Here is a 24,472-nt window from a genome sequence, read left to right as displayed (position 1 = left end):
TTTCATATGTAATTATTTGTTTTTCTATTTTCAATCCCCAGGCAGCGATTCGGAAAGAGCTGAATGAGTACAAAAGCAATGAAATGGAGGTACATGCATCCAGCAAACATTTGACAAGGTCAGTTTTCCATCTATTTATTTCCATTGCCTGCTAAAAACAGTCTCCTGAGTCTTGAATCTGTACATTTTATTCTTACATGCTGGATGTGGGAGAAGAATATGCAAAGGGAGCTTTGTTTTAAAAGAAAATGGGAGTTATTTCTCTTCCTGTTCAGAATCTGGATTTTCTGATTGTGTTGGGCCTTTTATTAGCATGTACCCAGCAGACCTTCCCCAGAGCATCTCTTAGCCAGCATTCCCTGCACCAAAGATCCAGAAGATAGAACAAAAAAATTAAATGTAGGGTAAAATGTACAAAACAAGGTTTTTAAAGTAGAAGAACAACTTAATGTACTGTATAAAAGTCTCTGAATTAAATGTACTTTAGTCTGCAACCTTATCACAAACACTGCAGCTTCCCTGCTAAGAACCATAAAATTCCACCTGCAGTAACAAACACACCTAAAGCCCCTGGGTAATGCACTTGTTCTAATTGGATTTGTTCTAATGGATTCAGCCTGGGGATTTCAGGATCCCCTGTCAGGCCACTTGCTCTTGGAAGCAGTGCAACCCCCCAGGGAACTTCCTGGCACTCAGGTGAGGACTGCAGCAGGTCAGGAGAGGGAACAAGTTTGGAGCGTTGTCACTCTCTGTGCCACATTCCCAGGCTTATTCCTGAACTCACAATGAATTCCAACTTAACTGAGCTGGTCAGTGGTCCAGGCAAACACACTCCAGCTGTAAATGCAAACTACCATGTGATATTTATATAATTCCAGACTTTTCATGCTTTTAACAATACAGGACTCAGACTCAGCGTTTAGGGCAAAGATCATCACTGCACTGATGGAATGAAACATGGGAGGGAAAAGGGGATGGCTGCAGTGTCAGCCTGAGAGTGACACCTACCTTCTCTAACTGAAGCTACCTGGGGAGTTTAGGTAGAGGATAATGTTAGATATGGAAATTTGTTCAGGATATTAGGAATAAACAGGCTAACAGTTTACAATTAGTGCTGTGAACTAGTTAAACTGGGCCCTGAGACCATCCCTGCACTCCAGTCCTGGTGAAAATGAAGACTTATTAGAGGTGCTAATATTCTTCAGTACTGTTACTGTACCTTTAAACAGAATGAATAGTTTTGTGGGCTTTTTAAAAGGTTGTTAATCTAACAGAGAATGGAACTATTTTTTGTTCTCTATTCCCAAGTGGTTTGACGAATGTCTCTCATCTCTCCCAGATTTCACAGGCCATAGAAATTTTCTTCTGAGAAGAATCTGTCTTTACTTTTTGATATTGCTGCTGAACACCCATCAGGGAATATCTGAGCCTTTCCCTCGAGTTCAGAGCAGGATCCCTCGGTGTTTGTGTGCAGGAAGGACTCTGAGCTGAGGTCTCTGCAGCACTTACGGACACAGAGCCCAGGGCTGCCCCTCGCTCTGCAGGCAGGAGAGCCACGGCCTGGGATTGGGACGAGCTGCTGGCAAAGACTGAAGCAAAGCTACTTGGAAGAGCCTCCTACTCTCCTTCCACACTTGGTTGGAACTGTTTTGCAGCCTGTCTCGGAGGAGGAGATGTTGTGCATGTACAGGCTTTACCATTCCAAGGCCTCTGACATAAACGGACGTGACACGCTGTCATCCAGTATTATGTTGACGAGACATTTTGAACTTACCACAATTAGTTTGTAAAACACTTAAGTTCATGTTCTAAAAACTAATTTAATGTATTATAATTTCATTCTTTTTTATATAATGTCTAACAGAATCACAGCTGCAAGCATTTTTGATTCCTGTTACTTTTGTTCTTTAATTAAATGACTACTTATTGCAGGAAATGAACACGTTTCCTAAAGCTCTTTTTTTCCCAGAGAGTGTTGGGAAGGGAACAGATTCTAATTATTCTGCACCAGATCATTGCCCTTCTTCATCAGCGTGGAGTCTGCAAAAGGGTGATCCCAACTAAGGTTTTTCCATCTCATGGAATAGCAGAACCTGATTGTCATCCTCCACTACTTGAGGCTCTGACCCTCTAAAGGATGACAATGAAGTTCAGTGCTATCCTCACTCAGAATGACTAAAGTGGACAAGCACAGGTAGAAATGTAACAATGTACTTTGATGTTTGGCAAACAAATGATTTTAATGCTTTCTTGACAGTAAGAAGAAAAAAGCTACTAAGTGCTAATAACGAAGCAAATAGAACTGGTGGAGAAAAATGTAAAGCCAGACATTCTAATAATGCCTGACATGGAGGAGTATTTGAGAATTTACTCAAATTACTACTAAAAAAATACTTGGGGAAAAAAATCAAACCCAGGCAGCTGGAAAACACACCTGAGACAAGAACAAATGGTGAATACACTCCCAAACATTTCTCTGCAAGGCTCTTCAGTGCTATAACTTTAGGGAATCACTCAATGTTAAAAAACCTTGAGAAAGGCATTCTTGGCCTTGTAGCTTCACTGAGCTGATCTCCATGGAGTGTGAAAACAATAAAATCCAGTATTTCAAAGGGGTGCTCCAGACTACGACTGAGTAGCTGCAGGTGGGGAACAGTCAGCACACAGAGTCAGGTCTGTGGGGATGGAATCACACCCCCAGGTTCTCCTGGAGAATGGGAGGTAAGAGCACTGCAGCACTTATATGTGTGTCACTGAGGCAAGGAGGGAACGGAGGATTCCTGGCAGAGGAGCTGTCCAGGATGGGTCAGTGAGACTGGCTGGCTGTCACTTTGTCCTACAGCTTCATGTTTGACCTCTTTGTCACTTGAAGACTTGAATGACCCAACCACTTGATCCAAAGATGTATTTTTTATCTCTTTATTGCAATTGTTTAACTTGCTGGCTTTTCACAGAAATGTGCATCATTATAACTTTTAACTTACTACTATATTTATCCATCATTTTAATTTGATTATTAATACAATAATAATAATTCTTAACAACAATATAATGACAGTCCAGATGCAATTTACAAAAAGGCTGAACAGAAAGGAGAGAAAAGTTTCTTCAGCAGAAGCATTTTTAGTGTGAGAAGAGCAGATGAGCCACAAACTAAACTTGGCTTATAGTCCATGAAAGTAACACTCCATACTTCCATTGCTAATAAACGCTGCATAGAACACATTAAAATGAGGTTGGAAAATAAAGAAAGAGACAAATGTTTGAAGGATAACTTAGAGCAGCTGTTTAAATGCCAAACAGTGCCTGTGAGCTTTGTCATGGATGCAAGTCCTTGATGTTGGAGCTGTGCAGGGACAGCTTGGCTCCTTCCCCTGCTCTGTGTCCTTCCAGCACAGCCAGCCCAGCCTCTGCTCTGCTCCTGTGGGGACACAAGTTGTGACCACTGCAGAGCCACAGGGATGCCCCTGATCCCCTGGTGACACTCTGCTTGCTGCTGGTAAGTCTTGGGGGGTGTTTGGACACTGCCTGCACTCCCTGGGCCAGGGATTGGGTTTGGGAACAAGGATGGCACCAGGGAAGGCAGGTGTGGCTCAGGGAGGCTCTCCTGGTGCAGCTTCTTCCCAGCGGAAAAAGCAACCAGGCCTGCAATGCCCAGTTCCTGTCCCTAACTAAAACCAAGGCAGTTGTCTTATTTTTCCAACGTGCCCTCATTGGAAGAAATAATTTGGACCTTCCAGTGCACTTTTAAAATCCTTGTACAATTCAGAGAAAACTCCTGTTTCATGCAGATGAAATTCAATTAGACCGGTGGAAAGAAAAGTTTACCAACTCAGGAGGTCCATCTAGTGGAGAACACACTGAATACAGGCCAAAAAAAACCCCAAACCACACAAAACCAGAGGCTCAGGAAGATGAGAAAAGCATCAGTACACTTACACAGGTGGGATGAGTGGACCCAATTATTTACTGGAAATTTCAATACAATCACTTCATTGTGGGGAAAAAAAAAAAGACAGACAATATATATTTTTCTGGACTTGTTTAATACAATTATTTGCAACATAGTTCAAACAGAAGTGTTTGGAGTGTTGTTTTCTCTTAGAAACTCCTGCTGAAGTCTAATACTACAAACAAGACTGAGATCAAACCAGGTGACTCGATCCCTAAATAATTTCTGAGTCCATTCTGGATCAAACAAAGTGGGTCTTCTGTACATACAGGCCCAAAACAAAGATTCAAAGTGAAATTCAATGGGATTTCTCTGGCAATCATTTAAATAACCTATACAAATTGTTCAAGACATATTTAAAAGTAGCACGTGCTAAAATGAAATTACACATTATATTTCAGCAGATTCAGTAAAATAATCCCAAATCTCACAGGTAAGTGGAGAAGTTTTATCCACAAAGATTTTAATATTATTAATGAAAGATGGCTTCATTCCATTATAAAAGAGTGTTTCTATTCACCTTGAAGTTCAGGAAGGAATCTGAGAAACATCCCTTCAGAATTCAGTCTTTGATCGAAACAGGGTCTGCAATCCTCTGCGAACACTGCACAGCTCCTCTTCTTGCTGTGCAAAAAACATCACACTTACAACATGCTTTTGCAAAAAGGAAGGGTTTATTTAACATATTGCACCCCTGGTGCACAGAATATGCTGCTTTTAACATATCAAATAGGATACTTTTGCACATATTAAGAGTCAGAACCAAAGCAGTACATTCACATCTACCCGTGGCTTCGGTCACCCAGGTAAAGTCTAAAGTGCAACATGTCAGTGATCCTGGGATTTAAAATGTTAGTAATTTAGTGTTCAAACAGTATAAAATAAGTAAAAATGAGTGCAAGATGACTTCATTTACCATTTCTTTTAGAAGTTTCTCTTGGAGTCCTTTAATGTCTTCTTTCATCAGGTGCATCTGCAAGAAAAGATCGTGAATGCATCTCCTCTGCTCACAACTAGTGACATGTTTTCAAGCAAACAATTACATCCCCAAATGTTTTATAACCAAGAGATAGAGATGCACAGGCATCCACTTGCCTGTGGAAGGGAACATGTGTTTTAAATTTGTTCTTTCTGGGATGAATAACATAAATATTCAGAAACAAAATAAACAAAGCCACAGAATCCAGAATAAATCTTGATAACTGCACACACCTTGTGGTGGGTGAAATCTCAGCCTAAAATAGTGAACATTGTTAAATTAAGGGCATTTTATGAAAACTAAAAACTAAACAAAGATATCATCAATACAGTGCTAAGGATAAAGTCTTTCTTCAGAAAAGAAAGTCAGTACTGGTATCTGTTGGTGCAATGGAAGAATTATTAAAACAAGAGCGAAACACAAGTTCCTCATACAAAACTAAAGTTCCTCATACCTCTGAAGTAAAAACACGTTCCTCATAGTCAACAGAATGGTAGATATTCTTTTCAAATGAAGCTTTAAGAACCTGAATTCTAAAGAAACAAAAGGCAGTTCAAACAGCTTTGCTATGTATGAACTTCCCACACAGACCACGAATAGGTCCCATTATTTGTAGTCTATTTGTACTTTAAAGTGTGGATAAATGTCTCAATCGTTGCTGGAACAGTCCCTCAGGTAGGTGGAGGAATTTAGATGGAGAATCATTACATTTTTCCTGTAATGTAAGATTTTAATCCAATTTTCTCATCTCATCTACCATCTCTATTAATGGAAGAAACTGCATAAGGAATATCAGTTGGCCTGACTTATACCTGAAAAGAGCAGCCCACAAACCTCACCCCAGCACTGCCAGAGCCCACTGACCTCTGTTGCTCATTTTTCATGTAAGTACTCAAAGTACTTGTCTGTTTTTTCCAAAAGGTCTGGAATGAAAAAAATATGAACAGCTGCTGATCAATAGGAACTGATTTTCCAAACCAAAACTGAGCAATATTTCAGATTAACAAAATAACCCCCACCCACAGACTCAGCAGAGTTACACAGGATTTACACAGTCCCCACAGAAGCTGGGGAAACAGCCCATTAAAGTATTAGTACTAGTTTATTCTAGGAGGAAAATCATAGGAATTCATAGAGTGAATATATGTAGGAAAAACATGTAGTAACCAAGGAATTCTAAGATCTTTGGCCAATCCCAACACTCAAATATTTCAGCTTGAAGCAAAATGATAAAGGCTTTTGAAATCAAATGTAATGATCTAAAGTTAAGAACTTGAACATGACATGAACAATCTATGGATCCCATAGGAATTCATTTTTCCCCATGAGCCACCAGTTCAAATACAAACCAAGAATTCTTTTTCCATGTTTTTCAGGGATTGAGAATCCTTTTCAAAATTCTCAAGTTCCTCAATGAGAGTTATATGAAATTTGTCCAGCTGCCTGGTCCTACCAAAAAAACACAGGTTACTTTTAGAAGGCATTCCTTGCATTTGAAGAATGTTTTAAAGTACATCTGTCATTACTGACCTGCATTCATGGAGCTGGTGACTCATTGTTGTCAAATGCTGATGGGCAACTTTTAATGTTTGCTTATTAAAATAATCCATTTTCCGGGAGCGGTTCTGTGAGGGTGTTTTAACATTACATTCAGATTATTTTCACCTTAGGGAAAAACCTGTAATCTGTTTAGTACAGAGCCTTAAAAGGAAATGTGAATTCTGTCATGCCCTGGCATTCTGTGCACTTGGCTTACAGGGACATGAAGCTCTGACTCTGTGGTGGAAGCCAAGCTACCCCCACACACACATGTACCCCCACACAACTGACACTGGAGAGGAAGGGTCTTGCCTCAATTTTCTTGGTAAATTCTTTTTGGAGCTTCTGACATATGCTGAGAGTTGAACAACCAGGTTCCCAGAATTCCCCATCCAAAGTAGAGAGCTCATTGACGGATCGAGTGGATATGCTCTCAGACACTGCAGAGATACCAAAGGACAAGGTCAAGTTTAGGATGAAAAAGCACCTACTCAGAGTTAGCACAGCTTCTGTTATCTGTCAATTCATTTCACCAATGAGATGGCTGAAAATATTTCTATTTTCATATAAAATCTCTGACTTTTTATATGGATACAATCTCTAAATATTCAGCATTTTTTGGTCTTTTCTTTGACATGTAAAAGACTTTTCCTAGGATATTATTACATTTCCTTGTTAAAGCTTCGATTTGTCACATTCTTTTAAACTCTTGCCCAACCATATTCAACTGTCACTCCATGACCAACCTCTGTAAGCAGCTGCATCATTTGTTTTAAATAATTTTTTGGGCTGTAAACTGATTCTTCTCCTTCCTTTCTTTTCCTCCTCTCTGCTGGTCTGTGCCTCGTCAGAGCTGCTCTCTGTGTCACTGTGGTACCTTCGTTTGAGGAAGGTCTGCACAGTTGGGCCTTTAATCAACATAAAAACAATTTTGGGATTATTTAGAACAATGAGAGGGAAGCATAAAGAGGATTTTATCCAAACTCTTGGAATGTGTGTCTTGGCTTTAAGACATGAGAATAATGTAAAACAACAACAAGATTTCCATGGAATACAGAACTCTGACTAATAAGTAAGTCTGGTATCATTTCCTGATAATACCATTGGAATTATTCCCAGTTTTTTTCCCCAGTATCATTGGGAATACCTCTAACTGTTTCTTTGGAGCACAACTAATTCTTCACTGTAGCTGTATTTTGAAGCCTAATTTTCAGCTTTGTTTTGGGATAGTTAAATGAGAGAAAACGAGAAAAGGGCTAAAAATAGAATAATACTGAAAATATATAAAATACAACAATTTGGCTGTATTTTTATGCCAAATAAAACATTTTTCTTAACCTTTATTGAGACATACAGAAAGCATTTTGCTTTCAATTAAATGTTTGTACCTGACTCATTTCTAGGGTCATAAGGTTCTTCAGTTGAAGACTGTGCTTTACTCCCACTGGAGGCAGACAGTGGAGATGGTGGTTCACAACCCTGAAAGAAAAGCCTCTGATTTATTAGCTTCCAAATTACATCACTTTCAGAAGTCTCCATCAAAAATGCACATTTATGAGGTGAAAAATAAGTTATTTTTTATTGAAAATGAGCAAGAAAATATTTATTCCCTGTCATTTTTTAAAGTAAGAATTATAACTGATCTGGTTGGGATACAATTCTTTCATCGTGCCCATATGATAAACAATAAACTGTAGCCATGTGATAAATCACAAAAATATGATATTTATCTCAAATATTTCAAAAATAACTACTAGAATTTTCCAAGCAGGCCCCAAGTAGACATTATGTAGTGTTTAATATTGAGAGAGATGCATTTCCCTTAAAGCTCCCCACTGTAAAGGAGGTGAAATAGATAAGCTGGAGCTCATTTCTGTAGACCAAAGAATGCTTTGACTTACCTCTTTACTTTTAGTGACAGCTTTAGTGATATCTTGTAGTTTTCCCTTAACAGAAAGTGTGTCTGAAAAGCAATACTGGAAACTTGGATCTTCATTATTATTCCCTGTTTCTGGCACAGCTCCCTTTGCATGTTTTCCACTGTCAGTTTTATATGTGGTGAAGCTGAGCTACACATTAACCAAAAAAACATCATTATTGACAGATGCCCCTCGAAAATCACCAGCTGGAAAGTAGCTCAGAGAGACAAAAAGCCAAGGATTTAGCACCATACCTCTTCTTTGCTTTTGGGGACAGCTTTAGTGGCATCTTTTGGTTTTCCTTTAGCAGGAAGCGCGTCCGAAAAGCAACGCTGGAAACTTGAACCTTCGTTACTGTTACAGGTTTCCAACCCAGCTCCCTTGGAATTTTTGCCACTGATTGTTTTGTATGTTGTTAAGCTGAGCTACACATGAATAACAACAACAAAAAAAATCATGATTGAAGGGAGATGCAGAGAAACACGAGACATTGGCAGCTGAAAGGAACAACTTCAGTTCCAAGGAGTGTAGAGGAATGTTACCATTCTTACCAGAGATGCTTCAGTCAACACTGGGGAGAAACTTTTCCTTCCAAATGTTGACTTTGTTGCCTCAGGGGACTGACTGACACGTATACTTTGAATGTTCTTATTCTGGGGACAGAAATTATCAGGAGAGATTCCTTTCTCAGAGTTTAACATTTCCCTGTTTTCTGGTGATGACTCCTGAAGATCAAGAGATCTTCCACTGGAAGTGTGCTCTGGGGTAACATTTCCTTCTGAGAGTCCTTCAGCACCTAGAAAACAATTCCTTCACTGTCAGAATGAGGAGTGGAAGTTAAAAAAGGCAAGCTAAAGGCTCAAACTGCTCACTGTTCCAGCTCCAGGTATTTCCAAGTCTCAGATGTGTGGAATTTTACTTCCAAGTGCTGGCACAGGACTTGCCACACTTCCCTCTTTGCACTCTCCCACTGTTTTAGCAGTTACCAGATTCATTCCAACATTTACACATTGCTTTCCTAGATTATGCTGGTGACAAATAACTGCACCAACCCCTAAAAGTGCCAGTGGCACATTAATACACTTCCTTAAGTTACGTGGAACACCCTGAGTTAGGGGATCTCTCCTATGTTAAAAGCATGAAATAAATGTAAAATTGAACTGCAGTGCTAATCCTCTTTTAACCTCCAACTTTAGATCCTGCATGGCTGGAAATTCCACCTAAAACACCTACATCTCATTGTCTCCAGAGATGCAGGACTCTCAGCTGAAGGCATCTCCACTTCCTTCTGTTCTGCAGGGTTCTTGGGTTTCTCAAGTGGTTTTTGCACACAGTTATCTCCTCTCTTTGGCTCCACAGGTACAACCTGGGGTACCTTTAGCTGCTTGTAATCCTTGATTGCCCCATTCATAAGTTTCTATTAAAACACAAATGTTATAGAAACAGTTTTGCAAACACAGGGAAGTGCACACAGAAGGAGACAAAGAGCCTGTTATCTCTAAGATCAAGCAGAAAGAACATCATCAGCAGGGCTTAAATCCATAAGGATATCGGGTGTTCCAGTATCAATAAACACTGAATTTGTTAAACTGGACACATCTATTGATTTCACCTTGCTCTTGTTGGGCTCTTAAAATTCAGGAGTACCAAGTACACAAACAGAGCAGAGGTAATTTTGAAAAATATGGCAGAAGTGGCTTTTTAATAATGAAGTGCAACTGCATACCTGCATTTTTGATTTGGAGGTGCATGCTGGAATTTGCCCTTCGCTCTCTGACTCAGAACTGGAAGGCTCTTTGTAATTTTTTGCTGCTGCTGCCCTTCGAGGCAGTTTCTTTCTGGAGGTTTGTTCTATCATTTCAGCAGTTCTTGAGTTCTGTTTTTTACATTTGTTTACCTTTGGAGGAATAAAATCACCTTCAGTTTAGAAGAATGATTCATAAGTAAATATATGAGAAAAAATGGCAGATGCTGGATTTCAAGTAATTAAACCAAGTTATTTCAAAACAGCTAAAAAAGTTAAACTCTGAGCTCTGGTAAAGTTAAACCATCAGTCTACTAACAAAAGCATCAATGTATAATAATCATTCTAACTCACAGTGTTATGCCTGAAATACCAACTAAATTCTACATAAAAAGAATACACAGTATTTAACAAATGATTTGGAAATAAGTATGGAGAAATGTCATACATTTATGAAAAATTACTTTAAAACAGTTTCTGTGGGGAGTGAAGAGATTCTGAATATATTTTACAGTTCTAGGTGCAAAGTTACATCTACCTTTTTCTTCTTTGCACTTTTGCCTTTAGGTTTCTCCATGTGGAAAGCAGGTTCAGGGGATTCATCTGCTGTTACAACACAGTCTGAAAAATCAATATAATGTTGAAATGTTTGCCATTAGGTTGAGCTGTAAATAACAGAATCACATTCATGCCCACAAACTTACTAAATCAGTAACTGCTTTCAGCCTATTATTTTAAAAAGGTTTGTTTTTTTTTTTTTTAATTGACAACAACTTCCCCCTGTCCCATCCTCCAACCCTTTCCCACATTAAAATACAGGCGTTATGTAAATCGACCTTTATGAATTATTAGAACTGATTTGAAAATTCCTTGGAAACAACAGAAACATCTGATATCTGCAACAGAGCACATGACATGCTGTGCAGTCAACAACTAAGGACAAACTTCTTGCAGCACTCTTCAGAAGTATGAAAAAAAGTTTCTTACTTTTGTCTGTGCTTATTGGTTTCCCTAATTTTTTATTCCTACTGTAATCAACTATCTGGGCTTTAGGTTTGCTCTTGGATTCCTGGAGCCAACTAATCTCTGTCTTGCTGTCCTCCCCTCTGTTCTCTGTGTCTGTGTCACTAAACAGGTGCTTCTTGTCTTGGTTGTTTCTAGTCTAGAAAACCCAAAAAAGTTCTCAAGTTACTGATTTATTTTTTATAGACATTCTGCTTCCATAACTGGTGTTTAAAGGCAGGCAGACAGGTTATACTAAGCCACAAAAATGTGAACCTTACTTTTTTTCTTCCTTTCACTTCGGCGCTGGATTTACTGACGTTTGCATTCCTTAAGCAGAAAGATAAAAACCACCCTTAACAACACATTTTAAAATATTTGCTGTAAAACTTTCTGCTACTCACGTGATATGTGGATTAAGGATTCAAACAAAGGTTTGAAAGCTTTTGTTTTCACATTGTTTTGGAAAACCCCTGGTCACCTTAAACCCTAAAGGATGGGCTTGTTTCCCAAGGATCAGTGAGAGCACACAGCAACAACACAGCCCTGTGCAGGCTGAACATGAACAGAAAAACACCCCCTCTAGCCAGGAGGTTCTAACCCTCCCTGAGGAGTTTTCCTCATGGAACACATTCCCTGGAATTCTGTCACAGGATGCTGGGGAGTGCAGACAGCACTACTGATAATCAGCAGGCTGGGACACAACAGAACATCCTACCCTTTTCTGGTTGTCTCTGTGTGAACACTCAGTTGAGTAACATGCAATTCTTGGACCTAAAAATGCAAATAAATAAGGAACAACAAACCAAGGTTTTCATTTGTTATACAGTCTGAGCAAAATTCAACAGGCCACCAGACAGCAACAGCTAAGGGCTCCTTTTCCTCAGTTATTACACTCAGTAATTAATGGTGATTAATTTCTATCTTACAACTCATTTAAGAGAGCTGATAGTTCAAAACAGCTAGAAATGACCGAAGCTTTCAGGATGTCAAACCAACAGCCTGAGGTGCCCAGAACCTTAGGACAGTTATACATTTACACTTTATGCATCTGAAAGTGCTGGAGGTATTTACATGGCAAACTTCTTTCCCCACTGAGTTCACTGAGATAATTTGAATATTGAACTATCCTAGCAAACAAAATTTGACTGATTTCCTTTATATTCTAATCATAAAATACAGGATTCAGATATGTTCTTACTCCAAGCTTTATTGTAGGCTCATCAAACCCACTGATGTTAAAGTTGTAGACATCATCCCTGTCAAACAGACACAGAGATCAATGTTGTGACTGAATTAATGAACATTTCACAGAGTCAGGAATGGGCACTCAGAAACTGTGCTTGAAAATGTTGTAACTACTTACATGATCTGACCAGCAGTTACATTAAGAAAAGAAGTGGTTTTCAGGATTCTGTCCCGAACTTCTTCCTATACAGAAATGAAAAGGCAAATTTTGATTATGCATTCAGAGCCACTGTCACCTCAAAAAGCAAGTTCATCATGAAGATAATCGTGTGGATTGGCAACAAAGGGGACAAGAGCTGGGAGGAACTACATCTTTATCTTTTAAGGATATCAACAAAACCTTGGAATTTTTTTGCCCCCCAAACATTATGACTCATTTCTGTGTCCTGGCTCTATCCCCTCTAAGGATTCCGTAATCTCATTTATGATAATATTTTTATTCTGAATATTTAGCATTGACACTTACAAAAGGCAGACATTAAATATGCAATATGCCAATAGAAATTACTTTGGGTTTCACTAGCTGACAGTTGCCAGTAAAAATTACTGTTCCACACAGGTATTTTAAATATATGCAGTCACTACAAAATTAACAACTACAGATACTTGACATTCACTGGTGTTTGTGAAGTGTCCCTTTACACCCACTGATTCCCACCATGTTTGTACACACAGCTGCTATGAAAAGCAATTTGAACAAAAGCAATGATATGTTACCTTGGAGACCCAGGATTTATTTAAATGTGTCCTAAAAATAAACACACATTTGGTTAAATGCTAATTGGAATATATGCATTACAACAGTGCCTACAGAAATAAAAGCCTTATCAAACCCAGCAAACCCATTCGTGCTTTTAAACACAACATCAATTCAAAGATTCAAAGGATTAAATTAAATTAAAGGATTTCACCCATCATCATCCATCAGCACATCACAGACACAGACAGAGAGGATCAGCACAGCAGTGAACAGTTCCCATCCTACCTGTTAAAACCCAGGGAGTCTCTTGCTTTGCTCTTCTCATCACTCTTGTCTCTGTATCTGTCACTGATTTTACTGATCAGTGATTTGGCTGCATCTGTGATTTCTTTAGACTTGGGTTTCTATAAAAACAGTTGAAGACTTCACTTTGAACCCATCCAACAGAGGAACAAAGCTGCAAACAGAACTTCAAGTTCCTAAAAAAACATCCCTAAACTACATTAAATGTCTTCCAGATGTACTAAATCCCATTTCCTTGCAAACCATTTCCCCTTGCATTGCCCAAACAGCAAGCAAGGAAACATGAGTTTAGCAGGTGTTTTCTTTGAAATGTTGTGGCTTTGGGAACATTCAAAAGTGAGCAAAGAAGTGCATGAGAAGCACAGGTTGGTGCTTATTTAAGAATTATTTTGAAAAAGAAATTCGGAGTAAACTAATCTTGAACACGTCACTGAAAAAAGCAGAAAGTGAAGGTGCCATTATTTCTTCACTTGGTATTAGTGGAAAATCAATTGAAAGCAAGTTTGTGACTAAATGACAGTAAATCCACAAATTTTGAAACACTCAAAATTTGACAGTTCTCTTAATTGCAAGTCAAAGAAAGGAAGGTAAGAAATTCTCACAGGCTTTGATGGTTTTGGATTTGCAGCGTCCTTTCTGAGGAGAACTTCGGGTTCCTCTTTCGAAAGCTCAGAATGCAAAGATGTGTCGGCCACTCTGGCTGAAAAAAGGTTTTAAACAATGTTTCAGCAGTAGTTTATACATTTCCCTACCGTAATTAACAGTTTCTGTTCCAAATGCTTAACACTTTGACTTTCGACTTGCTATGGTATCAATTTCATTTTCTTGCTTCTCTTATCTTTGTTTAATTTGTTTATCTGGAGAGGTACTTCAGAAAGTTAATAAATGTTTTTGTTTCACAACTCAATCCCTAACAATAGAAAGGAAAACAAAGCCCAGCTGCAAGGGGACAGTTTATGTGATCTGTTGTGAAGAGTAACAATTAACCACGTGTGAACATCACCTGGATGGGACAGACGGGCCACTGATGGATTTGGCTTTTGCTTGTCCCCAGTGCTCCCACTCTTCTCAGGAAGAGGGCATGTGGGTTTTTTCCACGTTTCAGTTTTATCAAAAGAACTCTCCAGAAGCCCAGGCAGCCTAAAGGACAACAGCACCTTACTGTCAAACTCTGCAGAAAACTACTTTTTATTATAATAAACATGGGTCATAAAATAGGAAAATAATGGAATCTTATAGAGATCAAAGTATTTTACATGGCAACATAATTTCTGTTCTGGTAATACTCGAAAATACTCCCTTCAAAGTGAGTGACAACACTGAATTCTTTTCTAATGACTTACAAAGGTTTGCTGCTTTTTCCAACGGGCTGAGAATCAGGAACGATATCAAACACTTCATCTAAATGAGACATTAACTTGGTGTCAATCATTATGGCAAAAGAAATGGACAAAATTACAATTAGATTTAAAGTAAGGATTATCAATGCTTGTAAAATTACTTGCCTAAAGTATGCTCTTCTGTGGTCTCTTGCATAAGTTTGAAAACTTCTTCAGCACGTTTTTGCTACAGTGGAATAACACCCAAAAGGAAATATTAGCATAGGACTATAAGCAGTATAACCTCATAAACTTGTACTTTACCTAAGAAAACATGAAATCCCTTTTTGTTTTAGCTCATGGAAGTGAAGTCATTGTTCAACTGGAACAGAACCAAAATTAAAACCACACTTGCACTGCAGTTCTGTGACACCTATACAGTTTTCTGTGATTGCAGTGAATGCCTGATCAAAAATGCACTAAAACCAATGCTATAAATGCCATAACCTGAGGCCTTTCACATTTCCCAGCTGCAGCTGAACGGATTCTGTGTTTTATGAGGACTTCAAACCTGCATAACCCCTGTGAGATTCTGTGCATGCACCTTTCTCCCATTACACACGAAGGAAGAACTGGGGGTCCAGTAAAAGCAACTTAATTCTGGAGTCAGAACTGACGAGTGAATGCAAATTTTAGCTAATTAAGAGTTCATTCTGACCTTGGACATATTAAACCTGAAATCCAGAGGACAAGAAAACATTATGCAATAAAGTAAAACACACTATTTTCTACACTACAGCTGCTGACTCTAGCTCTTTAAAATATGAATTAGGAACAAATTAGAATAGAAATTAGTGTTATTTGAAGTAAAAGACTTAGCTACAGATGACATGCATACTCCAGAAGGGTCCTGATAGGAAATCTTTGCTCTGGTCTCATTTGTTGCACTGCTGTCAGACCTCTTAGTGGAGCTCATCATTTCCAGGGGCAATTTAAATCTCCCTTTAAAAGGAGTGGCTGGAACAAAGCAGAGACTTGTTGGAATTGCACCCCTGCTTCCATTACAATTACTGGGCTGTCTGGGACATCAGTAGGAAGAGTTTTTGCCCAGGATCACTAGAGTGGGTTATTATCGATAACAACCCATTATGGCCCTTTGATATTTCTCTTGATTTCCACTCTGTTATGTGGGGATTAAGAGCCCGCAGACTGTGGGTGTCTGGAGGCAAAAGCAAAGCTCTTACAGGCTGGCTCAGGTAGAAAACAGTTGGTCACTCTTCAAAGATTTCACTGGAAGATATTTTTGCTGAACAGCTGCCTGAGAGCTGCAGGACAAATGGCAGGTGACCCCCACTTACAGGGCACTCCTGTGCAGCCACTGTCCCAGGTCACGTCTGTGGACCAGGACCAAGTTGGCCTCGTTCAAAAATTGCAAGTTTAAAGGATCTGCTTAGGAGAGTTTACAAGTTCTCCTTTTCATTTCCAGCTCTGCCAAGGAGCACAGATCATGCCTGTGTTTCAAAGACAAATCAGAGCATGTTTTTACCCTGCAAGCACTTGCAAACTCACATGTGCTGACAAAGCTCAGCGGGCTCCTTGTGGAAGTTCTTGTAGTCCCAGGAACAAGCACAGAGGCTTCAGACACTTTCCTTGTGCGAGAGGGAGTGATCTGGAGGAACAGAAGGAACTTGACCATAATACACTGATTTAAGGATGACAGCACAAGGATTTAGGAAATCTATTCCCAAGAGTCTCTTGACACTTTCCATTCCTGGAATGCCAGTTGCTGTTGCTGCAGATATCAGTGTCACGGGACCTTCAGGCAGTTCCCTTTTTGAAGAAAGCTCCCCAAAACACCTGAATTGTACAATGCTTAAACTAAGTATTTTTAAACTGAGGTCACTGATTGTTGTTTTCTAAATTAATTCAATGAATTATGAGCAAACCCTGTCCCTTTTTCACAGAGGGGTTCCCTGGAGACTCTGCCAAAGTGTCACTTAAGCTCCAAATTAAACAGAAGCAGGTTTACTAAAGCCCTTACACCAGGAAGACACTGTCCCATCTTTTCCCTCTCCCCAGGATTCTCCAGAGGCCGACCTTGACTTCTGCAAACCAGGAGATCCAAGCATGTCTTCAAAACATTTCTCTTTAGAGCAGAAAGTCCCAATCAAACTCTGTGTTAACTATATTCCAAATGTCAAATAAGAAGAGGTTTACATTATTAAATGTTATAAATATTTTAAAGTGACTCGTATTTTTTCTCTACTCCTTTTGTTTTGACAATCCTATTTACCTTGGAGGAATCCCCTCTGCATTTTTCTTGACTGTTATTTTTATTCTGAGTCCTCAAACTTCCAGGAAGTTGCTGACTTTTCTTTTTACTGAGTTTCTCCTCCTCTTCAGGTTTTTCTTTCACAACTGGTGACAACTGGCTTTCTGGTACCGTAACCTATATAATATTTTCATTTTATTTAATTGCACACAATATTTGGGTTTTATGGTTTACATTTATACGAACACACAGAGTAACTGATTATAAATCAGCAAATGATCAGACTAAAGATACAAACCCATGAACTAAAATACCTGGGAGCCACTCTCATCAAAGAGGACATGTACAGCTGTTTTGGCAATTGATGCAGTTTGCTTCTTGCTCACATCCTACAAAGGGAGGAATCAAAACAGGCACTTTGCTCTTGGGTCGAACAAGGAAGAGAAAATATTTAAATGAAAGATCACAAGTGTCTGACATCAGATTAGAGAGGTAAAGAAATGTTACAAAGCAGATCCATTCTTCATGAATTCCTCAGTCGGACTGTAGCACAGAGTAGTTGTTTTAAGTTGTTATATATGGCTTGCTAACTAATTTTTAAGCACATTTCTTTTGAATCAATTAAAGACTATCACCAAGTGGTGTTTCAGTCTTACCTTACATTTGCTAAACCCATAAATCTTTCTGGTTACGTCTTTGATTTCCAAGATGGAATTAAAATACAAAGAAAATTTCTCTCCTTCCAGATTACCCACATTCATTGGGCTTTTGAGATCTATTGTTAATAATTTCTTTGAGTCTTTCTCTGGGCAAAAACAAAATTCGAAAAGTTTATTACAATTTAACAACCTCTCAAATAATGTTTGTAAACATATGATACTTATTTTCAGTACAGCTACTAAGATGTATATTTTAATTGACTCTATAATAAACGTTATTAGTGAAACAATGCAAGATTCAATCTTTTAGAAATAATTATTCTTTCTATTATTCCATAGAATTTTCTTCGAGGGTTATTTCCTATAGCTGCAGACAAATTATAGGTATTTACTATTCTAACTGGTTTCAAAGGAATATTAGTAACTGTCATTGTCTTTTGCCTTATTTTGTATTGAAATAACTAGACGACATTATTTCTAAATTATTTTCATAAAAGCACACCTGCATATCCAAAATGTAAATGTGACTGCAGTGCAATTTTATCCCTGATAAAACCAGTTGCTGTATTATTTTAAGTGAGAATTTTGCTTTGCTGCAGAATTGAGCCAGTAATTCAGGATTAATTGATGTGAGGATCCAAGTCAGTGTGTACCAAAAGGTCACATTTTTGAGTTCAAATACCTTCAAGGCTGTACATGTTCACCTCTTCTTCTGGTATGATCACTGTTTCCCACTGGTGACCCTTACATGGAAAATACATTTTTAAAGATAGAAAATTCTTATATTGCAACTAAATGAAATGCAGGGATCAGAAAGTCATTCAGTGAGGACAGATTTGCAACTTCTTAAATCTCTGTTAGGAAGAGTGACAAGGAACAAATGCTTCACCACTGCACATGTAAACTACTTCCAAACAGCATTAGAAAATCATTACTTTGAAATTCTGTGATCTAAATATGTACACCAAATCTGGATATTTTCCTCCCCTACACGCTGGTATAAGTTCAACATGTTGATGTGGGAAAACAAATCTGATACACTGGAAAGAATCTGGATCTACTGCCTCAGTCTGAGAGACAAAAATCACTTACTGCATCATCTGCTGCCACATAGAAAGAGATACTTTTGCTACCAACATTGAAATCAATCCAGAATTCCTCCAGATTTTCATCCAGTGGGATCTGGAGCTAAAAGAAGAAGACAGGATAAAATAACAAGAGCAGAGAGCACTGATTTACACCAGCTAACAAGCTTTGTGTTGGTCTCACAAAATGCCAGTACATGCCCATTTGAATATTTCTGAAAAGAAATTAATTTTCTTACTGTATCCCTATTTTTAATTAACTAGAAGGCAGAGAAACTTACCTCACATTTATCAAGAGCTGCTGATAAACACGGAAATGTAAAAACCCTGCAAGAAAAGGATATTTTTTTTCAAGTATTCTGCAATGCTGTAAACAAACTCTGCATATGTGAACATAGCAACTGGGTTGTGTTTTCACAGATTTGTGTGCTTTAGAGACTAGGAGATCCCAGCAACCAAAAATCACTTTTTCCCCAAGGAGGTAACATGAAATTTAATCATAAAATGCATAATCAACATAAAATGCAAAAAAAAAAGAAACTTTATTAGCTTAAAAAAAAATCAGGTTTACCTTCTTTTGTCTCCAAGCATGCCATTCACCTGGTTAAGAAACTTCCTGCAATCCTATAAACCACAGAGATTTCTTAAAGATTTGTAAAATGGAAGTTCACCCCCCCCTCCCCAGGGAATATTTTTTCCCATGACTCACTGTTTCAAACTCAGAATCTTTAATTCCTTTAAATGCATTGGACACAAACTCCATGGAAAACCACTGGGAGGCCAGTTCTCCTCTTTGCTTCTCCGAGATCATCCTGCACAAAGCCTCTGTGATGGCCACCTGCATGTCATAGTCTGCAGCAAAAGGAGATTTAAAGCCACTGTGGAGGTGAAATGGCTCTACAACTAATTTTTAGGGCACCTAATACTAAATTAAGTCCCATGCTCACCTCCAGCATCCAAAATTCTCCTCCCCATTTCACTCCTGCCAAACAAAGGAACGTTTTGTCAGAACGGGAGAGCAGCACAAAGCACAGGAAAGGTTTAATTACAAACTTTCAATGGATGAGACAAAACTCTGATTGCACCAGCCTGTGAGACTTAAAAAGGGGTAAGTCTGCAGTGCCAGGGATGTGGAAGAACTGTTGGGCAAAATCACCTGATATATACAATTTTTATTCTAATTTTTTTTAAAGCGCTGTAAAACAATTTCCCAGTGTGAATAGCTTGTATTTCCAGTGACTGACTCACACATTCTTATAAAATAGAGTTTAATTGTTTTATGACAAGTGGGATGAGAAAAGCCTGACCCAGATTGGGAAAGAGGAAAATTGATGGAGAATAACCCACGAGAATACCTGCCCACAGCCACTACCTTGGCCAACTCAATAGCAAATGCAAAATAAATTAAACAGGGACCAATCTGCACAAACCATAAACAGCCTCAGTAAAAACTGCCCTCCCAGCTCTGCAAATGATGTAATGATATAAAAATCATACTGAAGATTATTTACATGACAAGCAACATCTCCTTTGTAGAAAATAACTTTTTCTTGGCCTCTCGAGGTATGTTGTCAAGCATTAAATTCAGTTTTCTTACTACCTAAGAAGAGTGGAAAAAAGGGAGTAAGAGGAAATATAAAGTAAGTTTGTTATTCTTATTTTGAGCCCTTGTAATATATTTGAGAACACTGAAGAAAGCAAAAGGCAAAATGCTTAAAGAACAATGAGTTCTATCTGACCTTAAAGGGTATTTATCTTAATTTAACTACCTCAATTTCAATAAAGCACATTAGTTTTAATGTGAACATTAGTTCTTAAAGGGTTATGTTTCTAATTTGCAGGTTTAAATATAGAAAAAAAAAAATCTTTCAAAGCTGGAGTTCTGTCTGCAGTTGATTGCTGAGCTCAAATCAGCATTAAAAAGCCTTCCCTTTGGGGATGCAGCCTTGACAGAAGACTTTTTTGTGACTTTATCTTCAGAGGGAAAAAAACCTGTCTGTTTTTTGTAGCATCTGTACAATTAAATAAAAGTCTTCACAAAGTCTGTTAACAGTGACCAGAGAACTGTTGCTTAGAAAGAAGGATGTTTACCTCCTGCTGAACATAAATACTGATTCTCACATCAGTGATGAGGGAACATGTTCTCAGAACAAAGTTTTCCAGTATTTGCATTTTACCTGACAAACAGGAGAAGAACAAGTTAAAGAGTTGAAAAGAATAAATTAGAAAGTTGCCCCCTCATAAACATTTGGGAGAAGATTCATTTTCATTTAGAAATAAAATACAATGTGTCTTTCTCTCCATACAGGATTACTGATATTTGAGAATAAGCATCTTAAGCATCATGGTTAAATGTAAGACAGAATATTCAATTTATAGTAAATATGTCTCTTTGTGATGTCTCTGTTGCTGTGCATCACTGCACAACCCCCCTGGGCAGGAGCTCATGAATTTTGAAATACACTTGGTCAATCCTCTAACTCTGAGATACAATTCAGGTGCTGGAATTTGTCTTCCCAGAGCCAAGGAAATAAATCTTTCCCTTTGATCATGACCCCATGAGGGTCTGGAGTGACTTCCCAGCCAGTGCCACACTGGAAGGGTGTGATATCCCCGATGCCAAGGTCAGCACAGAAGGATCACTGAGCTGTGACAGCAGCTTGGAAAACATTTGTTTTTAGGAACAACTCTGTGCAGTTGCCACCTCTGAGAGCATCCTGCTTTTTTATTACTGCCACCAGCAAGTCACAAGGAAATCTGTCAGTAGAGAAACCTCCAGCTGAACAATCCAAGTCAGGGCTGACATTTCCCACGTGAAATGGGGTCCTTTGGGCACAGTTTATCAGCTGAAACATTTCGATCTGGTGGTATATTTATATTACATCAAAGAACTTGTACCATCCTCATTGCACATTTTCCTCAGAAATACTTGCTTAAATGATTTTAACACTGATAAAGTGTCCTGGAAGAGACATTTTAAACCCTCAATATGCAGTGCACATGTTTTTTAAGCTCACCTTCAGGTCTGCTCTCACACACAGCCTGCAGCAAGAAACAAAACAAAACATCATTTTGATACAGCAAATACTACAGCAGAGAAATCAGGCAAAATGCACCTGAAGGAAGTAATCAAAATGCATTTAGGACTTTGAAATGATTTCATCCTTAATAAAGAATATAAGAAATGATTTCTACTACCAAGTGTGGTTTCCCAAAATTATATGTCAGTTAAATGAGATTATTTCACCAATAACAAAAAAAATTATGAAAAGAAGCAAACTCACAGATCTTATAAATATGGGGCCCTGGATCAGCAAATCAACAATTAATGTAATCAAAAATTGATCAAGAAGAAATTTTTTTGGTTCATTGAACACAATGTTGTGGATTTTTTAAACTTTATTTCATGATGCCAACCATGAACAGAAAACAAGTAACAGTTATTATGACAAATATTATTATCAATATATTTTTACCAGCAGCACATTGAAGAAATCTTCAGCCAGGCTTGTAAGCATTTCATTCTTTTCATTTCCTCTGAGGATCAAAATTCCTTTTAACTTTTCAAACCAATTGACCATGTAAAGGAAAAAGAAAAGTGAAACCATTTTAGTAGCCTGGAAAAGGACAATAGTTTGTATTATACTTCAGTGAAACTATATAAAGATTAAAACAACCACAGCATTACCAGTCTGCTGAGCACATTTCAGCCTCAGACCTTAATTTTTCACTCAGACTAAAACAAAATTAAGAGATTTTGAGGACTTTGCAACACAAAAACTGGAGATCTACTTTGATATCTGCCATCAGAGACAGAAGAGGTGGAAATGGAAAGGGCTGAGTGCTGTTTGTAGGTGTGAATATAAGCATAAAGTTATCACCACACTGGTTTATTATGATTATTTTTATTATTAAAGCAGCTGAGAAGGCAATTGAGTAACACTGCTATTGCCATTAATTCTCTTCAGGGAAATCTCTGGTGAAAGCAGAAGGAAGTGGGTGGTATCTATTGTTCTGTACAGTTACTGAGTTGCAAATGATTAATGTATCCAACCTGCAGGTTGGAATAACACAAAATAATCACAATAGCACTAAAATCTGATGAAAGAGCAGCTACAAAATCGCTGCTGTGAGAATTCACAAAAAAGAATCTTCAAATGGCACCAGGAATTTTTAGTTTCCAACTCCAAAGCAGTCCAGCAAACTCATCTGAAAATACGTGATGTTGTAATTGCTGTAGGCATATCTGAATTAATTCCATATTGCATAACTTGCAAACCCCTCACTGTGACAGAGCAGCATCTTTATAATGGGTCACTTGACAAAGCACGTTCAAATGTGATGTTTGTTGCAAAGTTATGGGGAATTCTTAAGTGTGAAACAGCCAAGGAGCAAATCAAACACTGAGCAGTTCAGCACTGGAGCATCACTTATGCACGTGGTTAATTTTTGTGCATTTCTTTGGGAGTTCATATATGTTTGATGGTTTTACTTATCCTTCCAACAAGCCCGTATTTCATCACTGCTGGGAGCCCATCCTCTCCTGCTATGCTGATTTTCCCCCCACATTTCTGGATAACATTCAGTAAGGTAGAAACGCTTTTCACTTCCTGTTTGTCAAGTTCCTGAAATCGAAATGACAACAGAAGCTTTAATGTACAGTTCTAGAAGAACCAGACAATCAAGCAGATGCCTTTTTTGTCCTCCAAAGCCACCTTAATTGCAGCTTGAAGGAGAGATCTGACTCTTAAACTTTATTTCAGGCTTTCAAATCAAGTGCTGGCACAAACCAAGGCAGATGAAAGGATCTTTTTCAGACTATTGCAATGCCAGTGCAGATGAGTGGGATGCAGTGGTTACATTACCCGACACAGAAGCTTGTCTAATTTGTTGACAAACTGTTTGCTGCATTTGTAAGAGACACTCTCAGAGTCTTCTGTGGCCAGAAATTTCTCTAGTAACTGGGAATCTTTCTTTCTTGTAGCTTCATCAATTAACTTCTCCAACTGTCAACAATAAAACAAAGCAGCTGCATTACTGTGTGCTCAGCACTGCTGCAGATTTAACAGCATTTCATGCAGGTTTTCTAAAGAACAGGACAGCAGAGCTAATACATTAGCCATGCAAATATTTACACACTGGGATTTTAATTATTCCCCACTTTTCCTCAACTGGCTTTTCTTTCCTCCTATTACAGCTAAATTCCTACATAAGTGTTCCTTGTCTTCATGGACCTTCCTTAGTACATTTAACATTTTACTTTACCAAGTAACCTCAACTATTTTGCTTATTCTTTCTAAATCAATTATACCCAGGTGGCAGCATTCTGATATAAAGTATCACCTCAATGCATTCATCTATATCAAATGCAGATGATTTATTTTTATCAGGAATAATTTCCAGTTCCTCTCGCTTTCCACCCACCTGATTCACACTAACCTATGGCAAAGGCAAATTTCTTCCTACCCCGTTGCACCGCCATGCTGCAGATTTTACTTGCAATTGAGTACCTGAAGGAGTGCTTTAAGCCAGTAATTAAAACAATCAATACTCATGTTCTGGTCCATCAGCACATACCTGCATCTCACTCCTGGCTGTCATTTTCGCAATTCACCAACTCAGCTGTGTAACAACGGAAACAATCATCACTCAGGCTTCAAACAGGTTCAACAAACACATCAGTAATCGGCCAAAGTACATCACAAATTCCAAAATTTGCCACTATTGTAAATGCTGTATAAAGGCTATTTA

The 24,472-nt window shown here is 38.3% G+C and overlaps 2 protein-coding genes across 6 annotated transcripts in view; one reads left to right on the top strand and one right to left on the bottom strand.

The window, feature by feature from the left end:
- PHACTR3 (phosphatase and actin regulator 3) overlaps positions 1-1,940 on the top strand; it is a 94,967-nt gene extending 93,027 nt beyond the window's left edge. For all 5 annotated transcript variants that reach the window (XM_050313945.1, XM_050313944.1, XM_050313949.1 and 2 more), the window contains 2 exons: positions 42-118; positions 1,340-1,940. In XM_050313945.1, coding sequence (XP_050169902.1) covers positions 42-118; positions 1,340-1,355 — 93 coding nt within the window. In that variant the 3' untranslated portion in view covers positions 1,356-1,940. The remainder of the gene's footprint in view (positions 1-41; positions 119-1,339) is intronic.
- A 1,273-nt stretch (positions 1,941-3,213) lies between these two features.
- On the bottom strand, positions 3,214-24,322 carry SYCP2 (synaptonemal complex protein 2). The gene is given in 46 exon segments (XM_050314039.1): positions 3,214-3,383; positions 3,386-3,421; positions 4,473-4,572; positions 4,869-4,925; positions 5,386-5,464; positions 5,796-5,854; positions 6,281-6,380; positions 6,462-6,556; positions 6,783-6,910; positions 7,217-7,378; positions 7,859-7,949; positions 8,372-8,539; positions 8,644-8,814; positions 8,941-9,185; positions 9,623-9,806; positions 10,116-10,286; positions 10,666-10,754; positions 11,121-11,295; positions 11,417-11,465; positions 11,854-11,909; positions 12,337-12,394; positions 12,502-12,566; positions 13,101-13,131; positions 13,369-13,487; positions 13,989-14,086; positions 14,390-14,526; positions 14,730-14,787; positions 14,892-14,952; positions 15,604-15,722; positions 16,275-16,374; positions 16,999-17,154; positions 17,292-17,366; positions 17,634-17,782; positions 18,319-18,379; positions 18,729-18,824; positions 19,003-19,048; positions 19,293-19,345; positions 19,431-19,573; positions 19,669-19,703; positions 20,233-20,321; positions 20,813-20,898; positions 21,739-21,763; positions 22,198-22,302; positions 23,218-23,346; positions 23,587-23,727; positions 24,299-24,322. Coding segments are annotated over 46 exon segments (4,539 nt in total). The 3' UTR covers positions 3,214-3,318.
- Positions 24,323-24,472: the final 150 nt, after the last annotated feature.

This window comes from Myiozetetes cayanensis, unplaced genomic scaffold (genome assembly GCF_022539395.1).
Source record: "Myiozetetes cayanensis isolate MyiCay16 unplaced genomic scaffold, myiCay2020 scf19, whole genome shotgun sequence".
NCBI classification, from domain to species: Eukaryota; Metazoa; Chordata; class Aves; order Passeriformes; family Tyrannidae; genus Myiozetetes; species Myiozetetes cayanensis.
The sequence above is the reverse complement of the archived record's forward strand: the minus strand, read 5'-3'. Positions and strand labels throughout refer to the sequence as shown.